Raw genomic sequence first — 16,767 nt, 5'->3', positions numbered from 1 at the left:
GGCCTGCGCTGCGCGTGCCGGGCCGATAATAAAGACCTCGCGATGATTCGCTAAAGCTCGGCTCGGCTCGGGGGCGGGGTTGCGGGAGGGGCTTGTCTGGCACCGCCTGCTCCTGCGTCATGTGACACCGCCCGCGGGGGCTTCCGCGCTGCGTCGACGCGGTCAGGGTCGGATCTGCGGCGGGATGGAGGAGGAGAGCAGTTACGGTCAGTGCGGGCTGGGGTCGCCCAGCGGAGCGTGATCTGCGGCGGGGCCTTCGGGGGAGCGAGCGCGGCTTCACTGGGCGAGCGGGCCCATCGGGACCCGCTCCCGCAGGTGATGCTGCGGAGGAGGCGCCTAGGGAGAAGCGGATCCTGGTGTCCGCGGGAGAGCGCGGGGTGGGCTCATGCGTGCTGCTCTGCTCTGACCGGGCCCGGCCTCATCTGCGACGGGGCTCTGCCGGTGCTGCCGCCGCTCGTGAGCTGCCCATGGTGTCGGTGCTGCAGGGCCATATGGACCCGCTGCCTTCCGTGTCGGTGCTGCTGGGCTCAGGGACTCGCTGCCTTCCTTCTGCTGCTCACTCTTGGTGTTCAGATGCTGCTTCTGAGCATTGTGTGACTTCGGGCTCTGCAGATCTGCGGGCAGCTTGTGTCCATGGTGCCTGCTGAATGTCTCACAGTGTTCAGTGTGTGCCCGGGATCTGCTCCTGGCAGGGTTGAGGCGGCTCAGGTGCTGCAGGTCCTGTCTATCTTGCAAATGCATGTTGCTTCCCTGCTTTCCTGCATCCTTCACGTTCAGAGAGCATTCTCTCCCAGTGCCGGGGAGCAGGACGGAGCAGGAAGGCACTGCCTGTGCCTCCACCCTCTGAGGCAGGTTCCTGTGGATCAGCAGGTGGGTTTTCCTTCAGCAAGGACTTTGCTGAGGAGGAGGCTGGAGTCAGGCTGGGTGTGATCTCAAACCAGGGTCTCAGTGCTGCCCATTGTGCTGGTGGCCGTTCTTTCCCACTAGCTGCAGTCACCTGGGTGCTGCTGGTGCCAATGGAGAGGGTTCATGGGCTGGTTTCCTGCCTGTGACAGTTGTGAAATGCAGCCAGTTCGGAGGCTGTTGTTCTACCCTAGAAGCGACTGTGCTTGGCAGCAGGGAGGTTACTGTGTGAGATAAGGTGCAAGCACCCAGCCCACTGATTGCAGCCCAGCCCAGGTGCCATTGGATGCAGCCCATTAGTGGGAGAGCTCTGCAGGGAGCGATTCAGAGAGCAGCGTCTCGCTGCTTCCTGGAATTGCCTGTAAGTTGTCCTGGGCCATCCGTCAGCATCAGAAATTGCCTGCTCACCGTGCCGCAGGGCAGCAATGCCAGTGACACAGCCCCCTCCCGATCCCCACTGCTGTCCCTGTTGTAGGGACATTGCAGCCTCGGCGTGGTGGGAGCCCAGCCGAGAGGCTCTTGCTGGAGGGGTTGTGGTGACGCCAGTGTCTGCTCCTCCACACACGGCCCCTCTTCCAGCCTCAGCAGAGAGCAAATCCCGGGTGAGCAGCTGGTGGCACAGATGCAGCTCCCCCCACTCCCACCCTCTTCCCAACATCTCCTCGCAGGGATCATGATGAGACCATCCGTAGATGAGCTGGCAAGAGCAGTGTGTGGACAGCGTGGTGGTGGTGTCCTGTTGGGAACCAGCCACTGCCTCTGTCCCGCTGAGCTGGAGCACCGGTGAGCAGCCATGGGAGCACGATTCTGCCTGGCACTGTGTCCTGAGCTGGGATCTGTCTTGCCTCACCCCAGGGTGAGGAGGATTGGGCAGTGCTGGTAATCCTGCTGCACCCAAGGGATTAGTGCTCACTCTGGTCTCGGGGATAAAGCGATTTCTCTAAGCAGGGCTGATGCAGCCTCCTGCAAAGTGGCTTGTGCCCAGGCAGCCTCACTGTCTGGGGTAGGATGGCTGGTGCTGGGATGCAAGATGGGCTGTGCGAGGTGCAGGAGGTGCCCAGAGGAGGGTGGGCTGTCAGGTCCTGCTGCCAGGCTGGGGGATCCTGTCCTCTCCTCGCTGCCAGCTCTGTTTTACCAGCAGGCCCTGACAGCCCCTTGGCCTTGGGCTCAGCTCTTTTGGAGGCAGCCCAGGACCCCAGTGTGCACCTCTGCAGCGAGGGGAATGGGGCTGGGGGTGGATGCTGCTGGTGCCGCACCAGCCCTTTCCCAAGTGTGGTGCAGGGCTGAGCCCAGCTTGGAGAGCAGCTCCCTCAGAGCTCTGAGGCTGCCAGGTCAAAGACACAGGGATGGTACTGGGCTTGGAGAACAGAGCCAAGAGCTGGAGCTGTCGAGGCTTCAGCAGTGCAGCTCTGGGCACAGGCCATCAGGCAGTTCTCCTGGGCTGTTGGGGAGTAGAGGATGATAAACCACAGCACTGACACTCAGCAATCACACATCAGGGAAGCGGCAGGGCCTGTGTGTCCCTGAGTGGCTGTTTCAGCCCATCTAGGCCATCACAGCGGGTCCAAGTCAGAGGTTTCTGCTCTGGGGAGGCAGCTCTTCAGGTTGGCAGATGATGGATCAGGGCCTGGAGCTGTGGTTAACGAGACTCTGGGGTGTTTGTACACCCCCCCTCCAGGCAGGGTGTGAGAATCCAGCTGGGTGCCTGGGTTGTGCAGCATGGGAGATGCTGCCTAGCTCTGCTTCGGTCTGCCAGAGCACCCATGGGCGCCTATGCCACAGAGGTTTCTCCAGATGCTGGCCCAGGCCCTGGGCAGCACTTGGCACACCGTGTACCCAGCTCAGCTGCCGCAGCTCCTCTCACTTGGCCTTCTGCCTCCTGGTGATGTGGCAACCACCGCTTCATCCCCTGGGAAAGGGGATGCGGTACCAAAACCGGGTCGATCACATCAGCGGTGAGTGCCAGGCTGCCCTCGTCCTTCTCCTCCACCTTTCCTCATGCCTGCTGCCCTGGTAGCTGGGTCCCCTCCGGCCCTGCACCCTCCTGCCTGCAAGGGCAGCTTGTTCCCGGGATGCCCTTACCACTCCTGCCCGGCCTGGCTCTGGTTTCCCCTAGCTCAGCACGTCTCAGTGCCTGCCGGCTTCTGGCAGCGGGGCTGGCAGCAGGACGCTGCCTCCTGCCCTGACAGGCTCTGGGGTTTCTTACTCATGGCCGGGCCCTGCATCGGAGATCGCTCCTGCTTTCAGGGGAAGAGCTGTCGGGCCGGTTTCCGTTCGCTTGGTGTCTGTGGGATGGGGGGGCCGGGGGTGCAGGAGTGCTGTGTTGTGCCCTCAGCATCACAGCTCGCCCTGGGGCCGGGATCCCGGGCAGGACACCCGCAGTCCTGCCGCAGGAGCCCCGTGGGGCGATGCTGTGCTGCTGGGAGCTGAGCTGCTGACCGGCACCACACCGGGGCAGGCTGGGCCTGTCGGGGTGCACCGGACCCGGCACCCCCTACTCCCCACGCCTCGCCACAGCCGCCTTGTCTCCCGCAGCACCTTCCCTCATGCAGTGCTGGTTGCTACGCGACCGCCAGCTCCCGATGCTTAATGCTCTAATACGGAGCGATAAAACTGCTCTAAAAATACCCCGCTGCCGGCCCCCTGCAGGGACAAGGGGCTGCCAGGGCGCAGCCAGAGCAGGCTGGGGGCTGCCGGCACTTCCCAAACTCTTCGACCTCTAAGCGGCTTTGAGGCTCTGGCAACAGGAGCCCGGGAGCAGAGCAGGTGCTGCGCAGGGAGGATAGTGGGGATTGGCGGGGGCTGGCGCGTGGGCTCCGGAGCTGGAGCTCCCCTGGCACAGCCGCCTTCCCCTGCTCCAGCCAGCGGGAGTCCTGCGGCCACCCTGCCTGCACCCAGCAGGCACCAGCACCAGCCAAGCCTCTGCCTGCTCCTGCCTGCCCCGGCACCTCCGCAGCATGGGGACAGTCAGCGAGCTCTGTGCCTCCAGTTTCCAGGCCTTCCTCTGCCCCTCGGTGGCTGCCAAGGCAGGTAGGCACTTCACCCCCTCCTTTCTGCTTGCCATGGGGTCCCCGGCCTCCCAACAGACATGGCTCCAGCTCCATGTGGCTCTTGGTGAAAGCAGCAGAGTCCTGGCTGCTTCACCACCTTCTTTCCCTGCACACCACCAGACCGCCCAGGCTTGGGCCTCTAAGTGCTGAGGCCCGTCTACCTCGTGTGGCATCGCCCCACATCGGTGCCATGCTGGGACCGGGGGTGCTCCAGAGCCGGTGGTGGCTGTGAGGATGCACATCACCCGGTGTGGCTGTGGCACATCCTGCTCCAGCCCCTCACCCTCCTGCCGCTGTGACAATTGTGTGTGGTTGCAAAGGCAGCTCGGGTGGCACTCTCCAAACCCGAATCTGTGCAGGAAAGCTCGGTGCCTGCTGCACTGAGGATGCTGCTGAGGGCTGGCTGCCTGCAGGATCTGCTGCTGCTGTGGGATCTGCTTGGCCTCTTGCCCAAGCGTGGCCCCGGGGCTGGCTGTGCCATGGGGCTGGCAGGTCTCCTCCAGCCAGCCCTGCAGCCCAGCAGTAGCTGAGGCCAAGCAGCAGCAGGCCCAGCACCTTCTGAGGCCCAGCACAGTGAGCGCTGCAGGGGGCAAGCGACATGTGGGGGCTGCGCGCCCGGCATCTGCGCGGTGCTCAGTGCGTGTGGATGTGGCAGAGCCAGTGCTCGCCCGGCTGCACTGCTGGCTGGGGTCTGTGCATGGGGAGTGCAGGAGCAAGGAGGCCGCAGTGGTGGATGTGGGTTCCTGGTCAGGCTCTGGAGACAGGCAGGGCTGTATGAGAGCAGAACGAGGGCTGTGGCCAGTTCTGGGCACCAGGGAGGGTCTTCCCTGGAGCTGCCTGCCCCAAATCCTCCTCCTGAAGCACCTCTGCTGTCGGTGGGGAAGGGTGGGTCTGACACAACCCAGGATGCGCACGTGGTGCAGTGAAAACAGGATGTGGTGTGCTGAGACAGGCAGGAAGTTGCCGGGGGCCCCGTGGGTCCCCCAGCTGCAGGCAGCCTGGCAGGGCAGCTGCTGCTGCAGTGCAGCTGTGAGCCGAAGGACCAAGTGAGGCTTCCGAAGCCCTTCCTCCCCTCACTGTGCAGGCGCTGCTCGGGTGCTGTTTCTCCATCTCACGCTGCTGAGCTGGATTTAGCTGAGTCAAGGTGGCCAAGGCTTGCACAGCCCCTCCAGGCAGCTGACAGCAGGATGGGATGTACCAGGGGTTTGCTCCTGTTGCAAGCACCGGACTTTGCTGCACAGTGGTCCTGTACAGAGCGGTGGGGTCTGTACAGGCACCTTGGGGCAAGGGGGAAAGACAGCAGGGAGCAACCTCCCAGGGGACAAACATCACTCCTGGCCTTGCTCCTGTTCCTGCTCCTGGTCCCGTTTGAGTTGCCATAGAGTCTGCAGAGGGATGTAGGCACCGGTGGTCCCCACAGCCCCCTTGGTCCTGCCTGGGGCTCAGTCGTTACAGCCTGGATGGGGCCTGGACCTGGAGTGAGGGTTCTGGAGGAGCTGGAAGGGGAGGGCTTGAGGTCTGCTGAGGTGTGGGGGACCCAGCTGGTGGAGGGAACAGCCCCCAGCATTGCCGCAGAGGTCAAGATGTGCTGGGTTGAGTGTCGTGGCAGCTCCCAGGGCAGGGCTGGGCCAGGCCCAGTGAGTGGCTGGGACCCCAACACATCCTGTCCCCCAGTCCCAGGGCTGAGGACAGGACAGGGCCCTGGCTGCCCAGTTCCCCCCTGACCGGGAGCAGAGGAGTTAAGGCGTTGGAAGCCTTGGCCTGATGGCGGCAGGAACAGGGTGTTGCTGGTGCTGACTCCTGGTGAGGCCGGATGACGCTAGGCGGTCCCGGTGCTCATTGGCACAGCACGGCCCTGACTCACCGGGGAAGAACTGGAACAGGCAGGTGCCTGCGCCCCAAAGCAGCAGCACCTCCACTGAGCCACGGCAGCACCGGCACAGCCGGGGAGGCGTCCTGCCAGGATGGTGCTCAGCGCGCAGGGCAGCGGTGAGCTGGGGTGCAAGGGAGGCTGGAGAGGCTGGGCTCTGCCTGCTTGTCTGGGGGCAGTGGGGTAGGAAAGAGCACCAGGGGTGAGTGTGCGTGATGTCTGGGTGTCACAGGGGTGCTTTGCTTTGGGCATGGTGGAACTGGGGGGACGTGCGGTGGCTGCTGCTCCCAGCTGGAGCCTGGGACAGATGGATGGATCCTGTCAGTCCCCCTCCTGCTGCCACTGGTGTGTGGGGTCCTCCGGCTCGCTGTCAGCAGCAGAAGCTGCGGAACCCCCAGCCCCTACGCTGGGGCCTCGGCGCCTGCACTGGGATCCTGCAGTCCTGCAGCCAAGACAGCAAGCGCTGGCTCCAGCCTCCCGGTCCCTGCAGCCCTGCTCTGCCTGCAGCGAGGCTCACCCGCCACCAGCAGTACAGGGGCTGCGCTCAGTGCTGCAGGCGGGTGCGGAGCAGAGCATGGGGAAGGGTTAACACCCTCTTCCGTCCCAGAAAAGCTCTTGTGTCTGGGGTTTCTCTTCCTCTGACTGCTGCTGACATGGCTGGGCCGTGTCACGAGTGCTCACCCTCCTCCTCCACAGCACCCACACAGGCTCTGGTACAGACCCTGCCGCATCTCACCCTGCACTGTGCCTGCCCTGGGGCCAGCTGGGACCCTGCCTGCTTGCAGGTGGGCGGCAGGAGGCTGCGCTGTTGCTCCTGCTCCCTGTGCTGGCTCCTGCCACTGCTCCTTTTGCTGGCTCCAGTCTTGGGGCAGGTCCAGCCCTGGCACCAAATTTCACCTCTGCCGCGGCTGGGCAGGAGGGTTCTGCAGCACCCGCTGCAGCCCTGGGATTTAGAGGCCTTTGTGTCTGGCAACAGGCGCACTGCAGCTTGGGCCTCCCTCCTGCAGCAAGCCTGGGCCTGCCTGGAGCTCCGGGCACTGAGCAGAGCGGCCAAGCGCCCTCAGAAATGGCGTTGGGGTACGCAGAAGGTGCTTGGATTTATTGATAACACTAGGCCTCCGGTGCTTTGAGTTTAAATAACTTTTAGCCTGGTGCCACGAGCTGGGTTGTCTGGTTCATAGTTGCTGGCGTCGGAGACTGAAAGCATTGGGAAGTGTTGCTGTGGTGTCTGGAGGGCCGGTGTCGCAAGTGGGGGCTGCCTCCAGCCTTGGCAGGGGGGAGTTTTGCAAAGGAGGAAGCTTGTCAGAAAGCCTGAGCAGAGCCAGGGAAGTGCTGAGCTCGGGGATTCTGTTTGCGGGGTCACCATCGCCCTGGGGCCGCTCCGGGAGAAGTGATGCGAGGTTGAGGAGGGTGGCACACCCGGCACAGGGCAGGCGGCCTTCCTGGGTGAGTGGGGCTGGCAGTGGCGGTGGCCGGGGCTGCTGGAACTCGCTGCAGAAGTGGGAGACGTGGGCAGCAGGTGAGGGCTGAGAGCCCTGCTAGGGAGTGATTGACCTTGGGAGCAGGAGGAATGGGAATGGGATGCCATGTCACTGTGGAGCAGGAGGTCATGCACCAAGGAGCACTGGCAACGTCCTGGAGCAAGGGGGGCATGTGGCAGCCCCGGGGTTGAGCTGTGGAGATGGTGCTGGGAGGGGTGCCAGGCTCCTGCCAGGTGACATGGACATGTGGATGGCACAGTGTGTAGGTGAGTCTATCCGGAGGGTGCGCCAGCTCCGGGCGCTGGCTCAGGAGGACAGATCCAGCACAGGGGCTGCAGGGTGGCCAAGAGCTGGCCCGGTGTGGCAGAGCAGCCCCCAGGTCTGCGTGGAGCCCGTGCTGTGGGTCACAGCAGGGCGCGGGACAGGCACCGCCACGGGCCCGGCTGGGGTGGTGGGAGTTAAATGGGACTTTGTGAGGCCGAGCCCCAGGGGAGGAGCAGCGCTGGAGCAGGTCCAGGGGCTGTGCTGGTCCCTGCTGCCCGCAGGCTGAATCAGCAGGAACTGGCGGTGCCCAGCTCCCCCCTGCAGCCGCTGCCCGTGGGGCCATCCCTGACCCTCGTGTTCCTCACGTGCCGTCTGTGGCACTTCGCTGTGTTGCAGAGCTGGGGACGCTGCTTCCCAGCCCAGCTCCTGTGGGCACCCGGCAGTTCCGCATCACGGCTCCTGACGGGCCCTGGGAGCCTGGTGGGATGATTCCCAGGGCCACACGTGCTGACCTGACTGTGTCTCCGCACAGTGCCCAGTGACCTGACCCCGGAGGAGTGCCAGGAGCTGGAGAACATCCGCCGCCGCAAGCAGGAGCTGCTGGCTGACATACAGGTGTGATGCTGAGGGAAATCCCCCGCTCCTGGCGCAGCAGCATCTTCCCGGGGTCTGCCCCCTGGGGTCAGGAAACAATCTGCCTGCCCATGTCGCTGGTCAGGGTCCCTGCAGCCCCATCCAGGGTCCCTCATCCTGCTGCTGGGAAAGCAGAAGTGAGGAGGAGAAGCTGCTCTGGCCAGGGCTGTCCATAACAGCTGTGGGATTGGGGTGCTGTGCTCCGTATCTGCACAGCCCATGCAGGAGCAGGCAAGGCTGTGGGTTCAGTTTGTGCTCCCATCCTCTTTCCTTGCCAGCCCTGCCTCCTCACAGCCCATAGGGGCTCTTGTGGACCTTCTAGGGCAGGAGATGGGAGCTCTGGGACTGCAGGGCAGAATGAGCCGGTCCTGCGGGTGGAGGCAGGGAGCCTGTGATCTGCTGCCTGCTGCTTGACAGCACTGCTGCTGTGGGGCCCTGGGGCTGGGAGCAGGTCCCAGTGGTGGCTAAGGCCAGGCTGGCAGCTGGTGAGCCCATGGTGCCCACAGAGCGCTGGGCCCTGTGCTTGTGCCATTCCCCATGGCACTGGTGCCTCCGTGCCAGGTCTCTCCTGGCACGGGCAGGGACTGTGTCCCTGGGCCAGGCCACTGCCCTGGCGAGCGGCTGCAAGGTCAGTGCTCATCTGGGACACTCGTCAGTCGTGTCCCTGATTAAGGCAGCAGGGGCTAATTACTGTCATATGCTGGGCATGATCTAAAGGGATTAGGGAATAATTCTGTTAACCTCTGAATCTCTTCCTTCCTGTGCACTTAGAGCATGGCGGTGCTGAGGGGGATTAGCAGTGGGGTGCAGCCAGCCCCTGCTGCGAGTGCCCCCCGAGCTGGTTCAGCCTTGGGCTGGGAAGGAGGGAAGGGACGAACTATTCCTGGGAGACTGGGCCCAGGCTACTGTCAAGGCTGGAGGGTTTGGGAGGGAAGAAGGCACCTCCTGTCTCAGTGCACTCTCTCCCTCAGCGGCTGAAAGATGAGATAGCAGAAGTGACGAATGAGATCGAGAACTTGGGGTCCACAGAGGAGAGGTGAGTGCTTCACTGTCACAGCCTAGGGCTACCCCGAGTCCCCTCTGCCATGGCAAGGCCACCCTGGATGTCACTTGTGCCGTGGGCAGCTGAGTGGTGCAGCCCCATCCCGTGGGTGCTGGTGGCTTTCCCAGGCTCTCTGAATTCCTCAGAGCGGCAGCAGGATCCCAGCCTGAACTGCTGCTCCCAAAGTCTGTTTTCCCAAGGCTGAGCCCCTCTGTCTCGCCACAGCAACTTTGTTGTTTTGGCTGGCCAGACAGTGCCAGCCCCGGATTAGGGGGTCCTGCAGCCAGCAGGAACTAACTCCCAGTGTCGTGTCCAATCACACACTGAGGCGTGAAGGCCGTCACCTTCTCACCAGCCCCACTGGAACCTGAAGGCTGCTCTCCCCAGAACCCCACCTCACCCAGCTTGCCCTAGGCCCCCCATGCAGAGGTGATGTGTTGGGATGCCATACCCAGCACCCATCTGCACAGGGTGACCCTGCGGATGGGGCACGGCAGCTCCTCTTTACTCTGGGGCCCAGAAGGCCATGAGCAGCCCCGTGGAGCAGGGCAGGGATTGGGAGCCACTTGCCAGCTTTGCCCCCTGCATGATCAGTGCAGGGGCCTGGCCTGATCAGAGTTGCTGGGCTCCTGCTCAGTTCAGGCTGACCCTTTTCATGCAGTGCTCTGCCCAAAGGGGTGTGCAGGAGGCAGCCCGGTAGATCCCTGCTGGGTGCTCAAAGCTGCTTTGTACCCTGCAGGAAAAACATGCAGAGGAACAAGCAGGTGGCCATGGGCAGGAAGAAGTTCAACATGGATCCCAAGAAGGTACCGTGAGGAGCAGGGCTGTTCACCCACCTGGCTAGGGCTGTGCTGGGCTCTGCCACCTCGCAGTCTTGCCGGGGAAGGGGCTGGAAGGGTCAGCAGCAAGGCCCAGAGAAGAGCCTCTTGCACCCCTCCAGGGCATCCAGTTCCTGATCGAAAATGACCTGCTGAAGAACACATGTGAGGACATCGCTCAGTTCCTCTACAAGGGCGAGGGCCTCAACAAGACCGCCATCGGTGACTACCTGGGTGAGAGGTGCGCTGGCCTGGGGCGGCTCAAGTCTCTTGGGACACTGCAGGAGTTCAAGCAAGTGGGGTACACGGGGGTCTGAGCACTGGATTCAAGCCGAGCGCAGAGCAGGGTAGGGAGACACTCAGCAGTCACAGTGCTTGCTGATCATGCAGCCCTCGTGCTCTGGCTTTGTTCCCACAGGGACGAGTTCAACATCCAAGTCCTGCACGCCTTCGTGGAGCTGCACGAGTTCACTGACCTCAACCTCGTGCAGGCCCTGCGGTGAGCAGAGGGGGCTGAGCATGGCCCATGGGGACTGCTGGGGGGCCAGAGGGTGTGTGAACCCCCAGAGCAGTGCAACCCCTCGCTCTTCCCAGGCAGTTCCTGTGGAGCTTCCGGCTGCCCGGGGAGGCACAGAAGATTGACCGGATGATGGAGGCCTTCGCTCAGCGGTACTGCCAGTGCAACCCCGGCGTCTTCCAGTCCACAGGTGAGTGCCTGCCTGGCCCCTCTGCCCCGGGCCCTGCCTTGCAGCTGACTCCCCTCTGCCCCTGTAGATACCTGCTATGTGCTCTCCTTCGCTATCATCATGCTGAACACCAGCCTGCACAACCCCAACGTCAAGGACAAACCCACGGCCGAGCGCTTCATTGCCATGAACCGTGGCATCAACGATGGGGGGGACCTGCCAGAGGAGCTGCTCCAGGTGAGGGATGGGATGCGGAGGGGCCGGGGGTGGGCTGTGGAGCTGGCCTGTCACAGGGCTCCTGGGCAGAGCTGACGCTGTGTGGTGGTGTACCAGAATCTGTATGAGAGCATCAAGAACGAACCCTTCAAAATCCCTGAGGATGATGGCAACGACCTCACCCACACCTTCTTTAACCCCGACCGGGAGGGCTGGCTGCTGAAGCTTGGTGAGTACTGGCAGACATGGCCCAGGGAGGGCAGGCTATCCCCAGGGACAGAGCAGGGCTGTGGGTGTGATGCCTCTGGGCTGCCTGTACATTGTCTGCTGGCCTGCCTCCTCAGAGTGTGGCCCTATTGAGGGGCAAGAGACTGCAACAAGGGCACAGCAACCGTGGGGACAGTGTCCGCACGTCCATCCGTACATCCATCAGCCCTTCATCTTCCCTGGGCTGGGTGGCAGGAGCTCACTTACAGCGCTGTGGCTGGGTGGGCATCTGGGGATGCTGTCTCGAGGCTGAGCAAGCCCCAGGGTGCAGAGCTGGTACCAGGGTCTGGTGTTGGAGCACAGAGACCATGAGGCCCTTCTCGTCAGCAATCACAGCAGTCTCCTGCCAGAGCAGGCCCTGGGAGCAAGTGGCGAGCTGCCCCAGGCTGCGTGCGTGCCCCCTCCATGCCACAGACAAGTCCCTGCCTCACCCCTCACAGCATTCTCACTTCTGCATCCGGCTCCACATGCAGGCAGCGTGCATGGCATCCCCGCTGCACCACCCGCCTGCGACCTGGCTCCTGTGGCTTCTCCTCTCGGCAGCTCTGGGGGATCTGGGGTTAAGTGAGGGGGGATGGGTGCTGGAGGACTGGGGTGTGGTGGGACCTTTCCCTGGGGCTCTCAGCAGGATCAGAGCTCTGCCCACTCAACCAGGAGGTGTTTCAGTCTTATTGCCACCTCTTGATGTGGGAGAGGGACCTCACCCTGCTCCATGCCCTGACCAGAGCAGAGCCCAGCTGTGGGGCTGAGCAGGGACCATCTGCTCCCAGCTCTGGCTGGGGGAACGCGGGGAGAGCCCAGACATGCCCCTGCTGTCCCAGGCAAGCCCAAGGGGTGGAAGAGCCCCATGCAGGGCAGCACCCACTATGGGGACTGTTGGTGTCAGGGGAATGCAGAGATGGCAGAGCTGCCATGGGGCAGGGAAGGACCCCATGGGGTGGCTGGGCTGGGAGCCAGGCCCTGCCCCCCCCCAGCTAAGGATCCATCTGCCACAGCGAGCCAGGGCAGGTTGACCCATGGCGGTGCCGCCAGCGCGGCCTCTCACAGCTTCCCTGCTGCAGCCGTGCCCCACTGACCCACACAGGGCGAGGGGGGGTGCAAGGGTTCCTCTTTTTGGTTTTATTTTTTCCTTTTTTTTTTTTTTTTAATTTTCTTTTCTCCCTCATTTGTATGTTTCCATGATTTTGGCTCTTCCTTTCCTTGCCCCCAAATCCAGGAGGTACGTACCCCTCTTCCCCGCTCTGCTCACACTGCTGGGTCTTCGTTTCCTTTACGGTTTTAATTGCTGGTGATGAGTCTCATTGCTGCTGCTGCTGCTGCTGCTGCTAACCCCCCGCACAGCCCGGGGCTCTCGCCTGCCGCGGGGACACGCTGCCACCGCCACTGCCAGGGCAGGGACGTGGGTACCAGCCTCGCCGATGCTGAGTGCTCCCCAGGGCCTGCCAATCTCCTCCACTGCCTTGTGCACCCTGTGCCAGGGACAGACGGGGCCACCTGCCCATCTGTGCTTTGCTGTGTCCACAGGCAGCTCAGCCTGGCCACAGCGAGTCTTCACGTCTTGGTGATGGGATGGGGACAGATTTGGGATGTCCTCAGGGAAGGGCCCCGGCCTGTGTGCAGGGGTCAGGGGATGCTGAGTACCTGGAGCTGGATGGGAGCAGCGGGAGCTGTCTGTTTGGTGCCCTGTGCTGCACCAAAGGCTCCCAGCTGTCACTATGCTGGGTGCTGGTGGTGCCCCCCGCTCCACTGCCTGCAACCCCGGGGTGGCAGCCATCAGTACTGCCCTGGGGGTGCACTGGCCCTTGGTCCTGTATGGTTCTGCAGAGCCCTGGGCCCTGAACCTCTGGCCTCTTCCCACCCACAGCTCCGGCAGAGGAGGTGGCCCTTGGTCAAGCCCCGGGTTTTGGGGTGGGTTTGGCTGGATGGAGGCAGAGACACTTTTTCTTCAAGGAAGTGCTGGCACCAGCCTGGCTGTGGGGCAGGGATGGAGGGTTTGGCCAGTCAGGATGGGGCAGGTGGGAGGTGTGGGGCTGTCTGCGGGTAGGGGGGATGAGCAGGGCCCCAGCGCACATGGCGCCGGACCCAGGCAGCACCTCCTGGGTGCTGGGCACACAGTGGCAGCACATCTGGCACCGCTGCAGGTGTGTGGCAGAGGGGAAGCTGGAGCTGGATCTGGAGGACCCTAAGACGAGGGAGCAGCTTCTCCCTCTGTGGTGCAGTTTGAAGCTCCCTCCAAATAGCAGTCCTCAAGCGTGGTCCTGGGCTGATGCCTGCCCTGGCACTGGGACGTAGCAGGACCATGGTCAGTGTGTCCCCCCGAGAGTTGCCTGGCTGCAGCATCCTCTGGCCATGCTGGGTCAGTGCTCCATGCTGGGTGGGAACAGGTGCGTTTACCACCTTCCACCTCCATCCTCATCTGTCTGCTTCGCGCTCGTGCCATCCCGGCATGGTGTGTACTGCCTGCTGCCCACCGCGCTGCCTGGCTCTGCTTGCGCCCGGTGCCAGTGCTTGTCTGTGTGTGTCTGCGCGGGCTCCAGCGCTGCCGCAGCCTCCATGTGCCGCCAGCCCAGCCAGGGCTGCACCCAAGCCGTCCCTCTCTGCTCCCAGGAGGCAGGGTGAAGACGTGGAAGAGACGCTGGTTCATCCTAACTGACAACTGCCTTTACTACTTCGAGTACACAACGGTTAGTGACCGGTGCTTGCAGGGTGCTGAGGCAGGGCAGGAAAGGGCATCAGATCCCTGTGGGGTTTGGCGGTGCCCAGCCTGTAGCCAATGCACCTGCTTTGTCCCTCCAGGATAAAGAGCCCCGTGGCATCATCCCGCTGGAAAACCTGAGCATCCGCGAGGTGGAGGACTCCAAGAAGCCAGTGAGTGCCGGGGAAGGGGTCCTGGGTCTGTGGCTGGCCCTGGTACTTCGGTTGCGGCAAGGGAAGCTGGAGGTGTTGCAGACCTGGGAGGGCCCCACGGCCAGCACTGCCTCCACCCATCATAGTGACTGAGTCCAGCCCCCGTGGTGTCCAGGGCTGGTGGCAGGGCCATCGATGATGGTCAGAGTGGGTCTGTCCCTCTTGGCTGCCTTGGGAGAGGATGTGTGACAGGAGCCCTGGTGCTCTGCCTCATCCCTCCCAGCCTGGGGTCCCTGCTGGAAGAGGGGCTGCATCTGAACCATCTCCTCCCTCTTAGAACTGCTTTGAGCTCTACATCCCCGACAACAAGGACCAGGTGATCAAGGCCTGCAAGACGGAGGCAGATGGGCGTGTGGTGGAGGGGAACCACACCGTGTACCGCATCTCTGCCCCAACACCTGAGGAGAAGGAGGAGTGGATCAAGTGCATCAAGTGAGTGCTCAGGGGAGTAGGTGGCGGGTGCTGGGCAGGGGCACAGCAGTGACCTGTCTGCTGTGCCCAAAGGGGACCGTGCTTCCCAGGGCACCCTGCAGGGATGGTTGGAACAAACTCCCAGGGCACAAGGGACCTACCCGAGGCCCTGCCATAGTTTTCTCCTGGCTGCGCACTAACCCAAGCTCTTGCTCCCCCCCACAGGGCAGCGATCAGCCGAGACCCTTTCTACGAGATGCTGGCTGCCAGGAAGAAGAAAGTCTCCTCCACTAAGAGACATTAGCAGCCTCCTGCGAGGCCGAGTGTGCTGGCAGCCCCAGCAGCTGCCAGCCATGCTGTGGGGCTGGGGCCACACTGCAGCTTGGCCCTAGGGGCCCAGGAGCCAGCTTCAGCTTCCCAGTTTCTCTGCCATGGGAGGAGGCATGTGTGCCTCGGTGACTCTGCCCCCCATCACTGCCTCATCTCCAGATCTCCAGCATCTTCCCAGGCTCGAGCTGGTACACGGACACCCATGTGTGCAGGGAGCCCCATCCTGCCCCAGGCTGGGCTGCAGGATGGGAAGTGCAGTGTGTGTGCACCAGGCAGCACCGCACCCCAGCACCTGCAGATCCTGAGTGGAGCTTCACATGCTTCTGGGTCTCCCCAGCACCTTGTCCTAATTCACTTGGGATGTCCCATCGGGAAGATGAAGGCTGCACTTAGCAGCTGGTGGGTTTGGGGTGCTGCAGGACTGGGAGTCCTGTGGAGGCTCGACTCTGGCCCTCGTTGTAGCGGGTCTGGGTCTGTCCTTAGCTTCCCCATGCTGCTGCCTTGGACCCTCCAGCTGTCCTGTGCCAGGAACAGGCCCCATGGGCACAGGAGCCAGAAATTGTCCCCATTGCGGTGAATGGTGGTACAGGAGGGACACAGGTGTCCTGGTCTGGCCGCTGGGTGCTGGAGCTGGAGTGAGGGCCGTGGTTCAGCAGCTCCGCATGGTGCTGCCTGGCAGTCCTGGCGAGGGGCAGCGGTGGCTGCTGCATCCCCCCACACAAGCCCTTGCTGCAGAGCAGGCAGTGGGATGTGCTTGAGGGCTGGGACACCCCCTCTGCCCTTCACCCGTGTCATGTCCTGTGCCCTGGCCTGGAGGAAGGCACCTGGATCAGTGTTAGTCTATTTATCAGAGGTGTAAATACTCCTGTATAGTTTTCTCCTTTTAGATGATTTTGTATGGCCTGTGCACAGGCCGGGGGGGGGGGGGGGCAGGAGTTTTTATTCTAACCCTTATTTTTCTTTTTTCCTTTTGCCACGGCCTGTACACTGATGCTGAGGATCCGCAGCAAATAAACACTGCACCGCGCTCAGCACCAGCCTCCTGTGCTCTGTGTGCAGTGTGGGGCAGGCAGAGCCCCCCCAGGCCCCCCAGTTCACGGGTGGTTGGGCTGGTGCTGGTGTCCGTTGGGCTGGTGCTGGCCTTGGTCAGGGTGGGGCTGGTGTGGGCTGGGGCTGGGGCTGGTGTCCGTTGGGCTGGTGCCGGTGTCAGCTGAGGCTCGTGCCAGTGCCAGTTGGGCTGAAGGCAGCGGCTGGAGGCTCCTGGTGAGCTGAGAGTGCAACGGGGCAGGGAAGAGGTAGGACCAGGCAGGATTGGGGTGGGATAGGGGGGGATGGAGTCCAGGGAAGGTGATGGGCCTGGGCAGGGATGGGGAGCAGCAGCTCCCTGTGGCTTTGAGCTGGGCAAGGGGACCCTGGTGGCAGGGCTGGGATGTAGGGCCTGCCCAGCACGGCGCTGAGGGGGCTTTGCCCGGGTCTCCCCAGGCACTGGGGTGCTGGCAGGATGGCAGATGCACAGCACAATTTCCTGAAGAGCTTCGCCATGCACCTGATGAACATCCCGCCCAACAAGTGGAACAGGTTCACGAGCAGTGATGAGACCATGGCAGTGCTGAATGAGTTCTTCAGGAAGCAGGATGTGCAGGAGCTGGTGCTGGGGCTGGATCCAGACGGGCAGCTCCAGGCCACCCCCTGCTTCCCCCCAGCCCTCATGGGCAAGGGCGTCTACTTCGTGAAGGAGAAGAAGGAGAACATCACCCAGGAGAACGACCGGAGCGAGCTGCTGGTGGGGGACATCGGCCCCTCGCCTGTGGAGCACTTCATCACTGTGATGGAGGAGGTGGGTTCCCCACACGGGCTGGTGCTTGAGGTGGGCTCAAAAAGACACTGAA

At 63.1% G+C, this 16,767-nt stretch overlaps 2 protein-coding genes across 5 annotated transcripts in view; both read left to right on the top strand.

Annotated features, from left to right (window-relative positions):
* Positions 1 to 87: 87 nt before the first annotated feature.
* CYTH1 (cytohesin 1) lies at positions 88 to 15,775 on the top strand. Of its 4 annotated transcripts, none has more exons than XM_080629138.1 (13): positions 88 to 206; positions 8,101 to 8,183; positions 9,173 to 9,237; positions 9,983 to 10,049; positions 10,184 to 10,302; positions 10,480 to 10,560; positions 10,656 to 10,768; positions 10,836 to 10,984; positions 11,081 to 11,192; positions 13,838 to 13,914; positions 14,027 to 14,098; positions 14,415 to 14,569; positions 14,774 to 15,775. In XM_080629138.1, the coding sequence occupies exons 1-13, from the start codon at positions 185 to 187 to the stop codon at positions 14,850 to 14,852; spliced, it is 1,194 nt and encodes a 397-aa protein (XP_080485264.1). In that variant the 5' UTR covers positions 88 to 184; the 3' UTR covers positions 14,853 to 15,775. The 4 variants fall into 4 exon arrangements, with proteins under 4 accessions (XP_080485264.1, XP_080485263.1, XP_080485266.1 ...); XM_080629137.1 differs by having other exon boundaries at positions 10,184 to 10,362; XM_080629140.1 differs by having other exon boundaries at positions 156 to 206; positions 8,973 to 9,237; positions 10,184 to 10,362; positions 11,081 to 11,193; positions 13,836 to 13,914.
* Positions 15,776 to 16,322: 547 nt separating this feature from the next.
* Positions 16,323 to 16,767, top strand: part of DNAH17 (dynein axonemal heavy chain 17) — a 34,423-nt gene continuing 33,978 nt past the window's right edge. The window contains exon 1 of the mRNA XM_080629626.1: positions 16,323 to 16,715. Coding sequence (XP_080485752.1) covers positions 16,380 to 16,715 — 336 coding nt within the window. The 5' untranslated portion in view covers positions 16,323 to 16,379. The remainder of the gene's footprint in view (positions 16,716 to 16,767) is intronic.

Source organism: Psittacula echo, assembly GCF_963264785.1.
Source record: "Psittacula echo genome assembly, chromosome: 14".
NCBI classification, from domain to species: Eukaryota; Metazoa; Chordata; class Aves; order Psittaciformes; family Psittacidae; genus Psittacula; species Psittacula echo.
This window is presented reverse-complemented; position numbering and strand designations above follow the sequence as displayed.

Bases quoted from the DNA above. Each gene is read 5' to 3' on its own strand.
- CYTH1 (XM_080629137.1), top strand. From the start codon at position 185: ATGGAGGAGGAGAGCAGTTACG. The intron at 10,050-10,183 runs GTACCGTGAGGA...GCACCCCTCCAG, and splicing joins TCAACATGGATCCCAAGAAG to GGCATCCAGTTCCTGATCGA. The intron at 10,769-10,835 runs GTGAGTGCCTGC...CTGCCCCTGTAG, and splicing joins CGGCGTCTTCCAGTCCACAG to ATACCTGCTATGTGCTCTCC.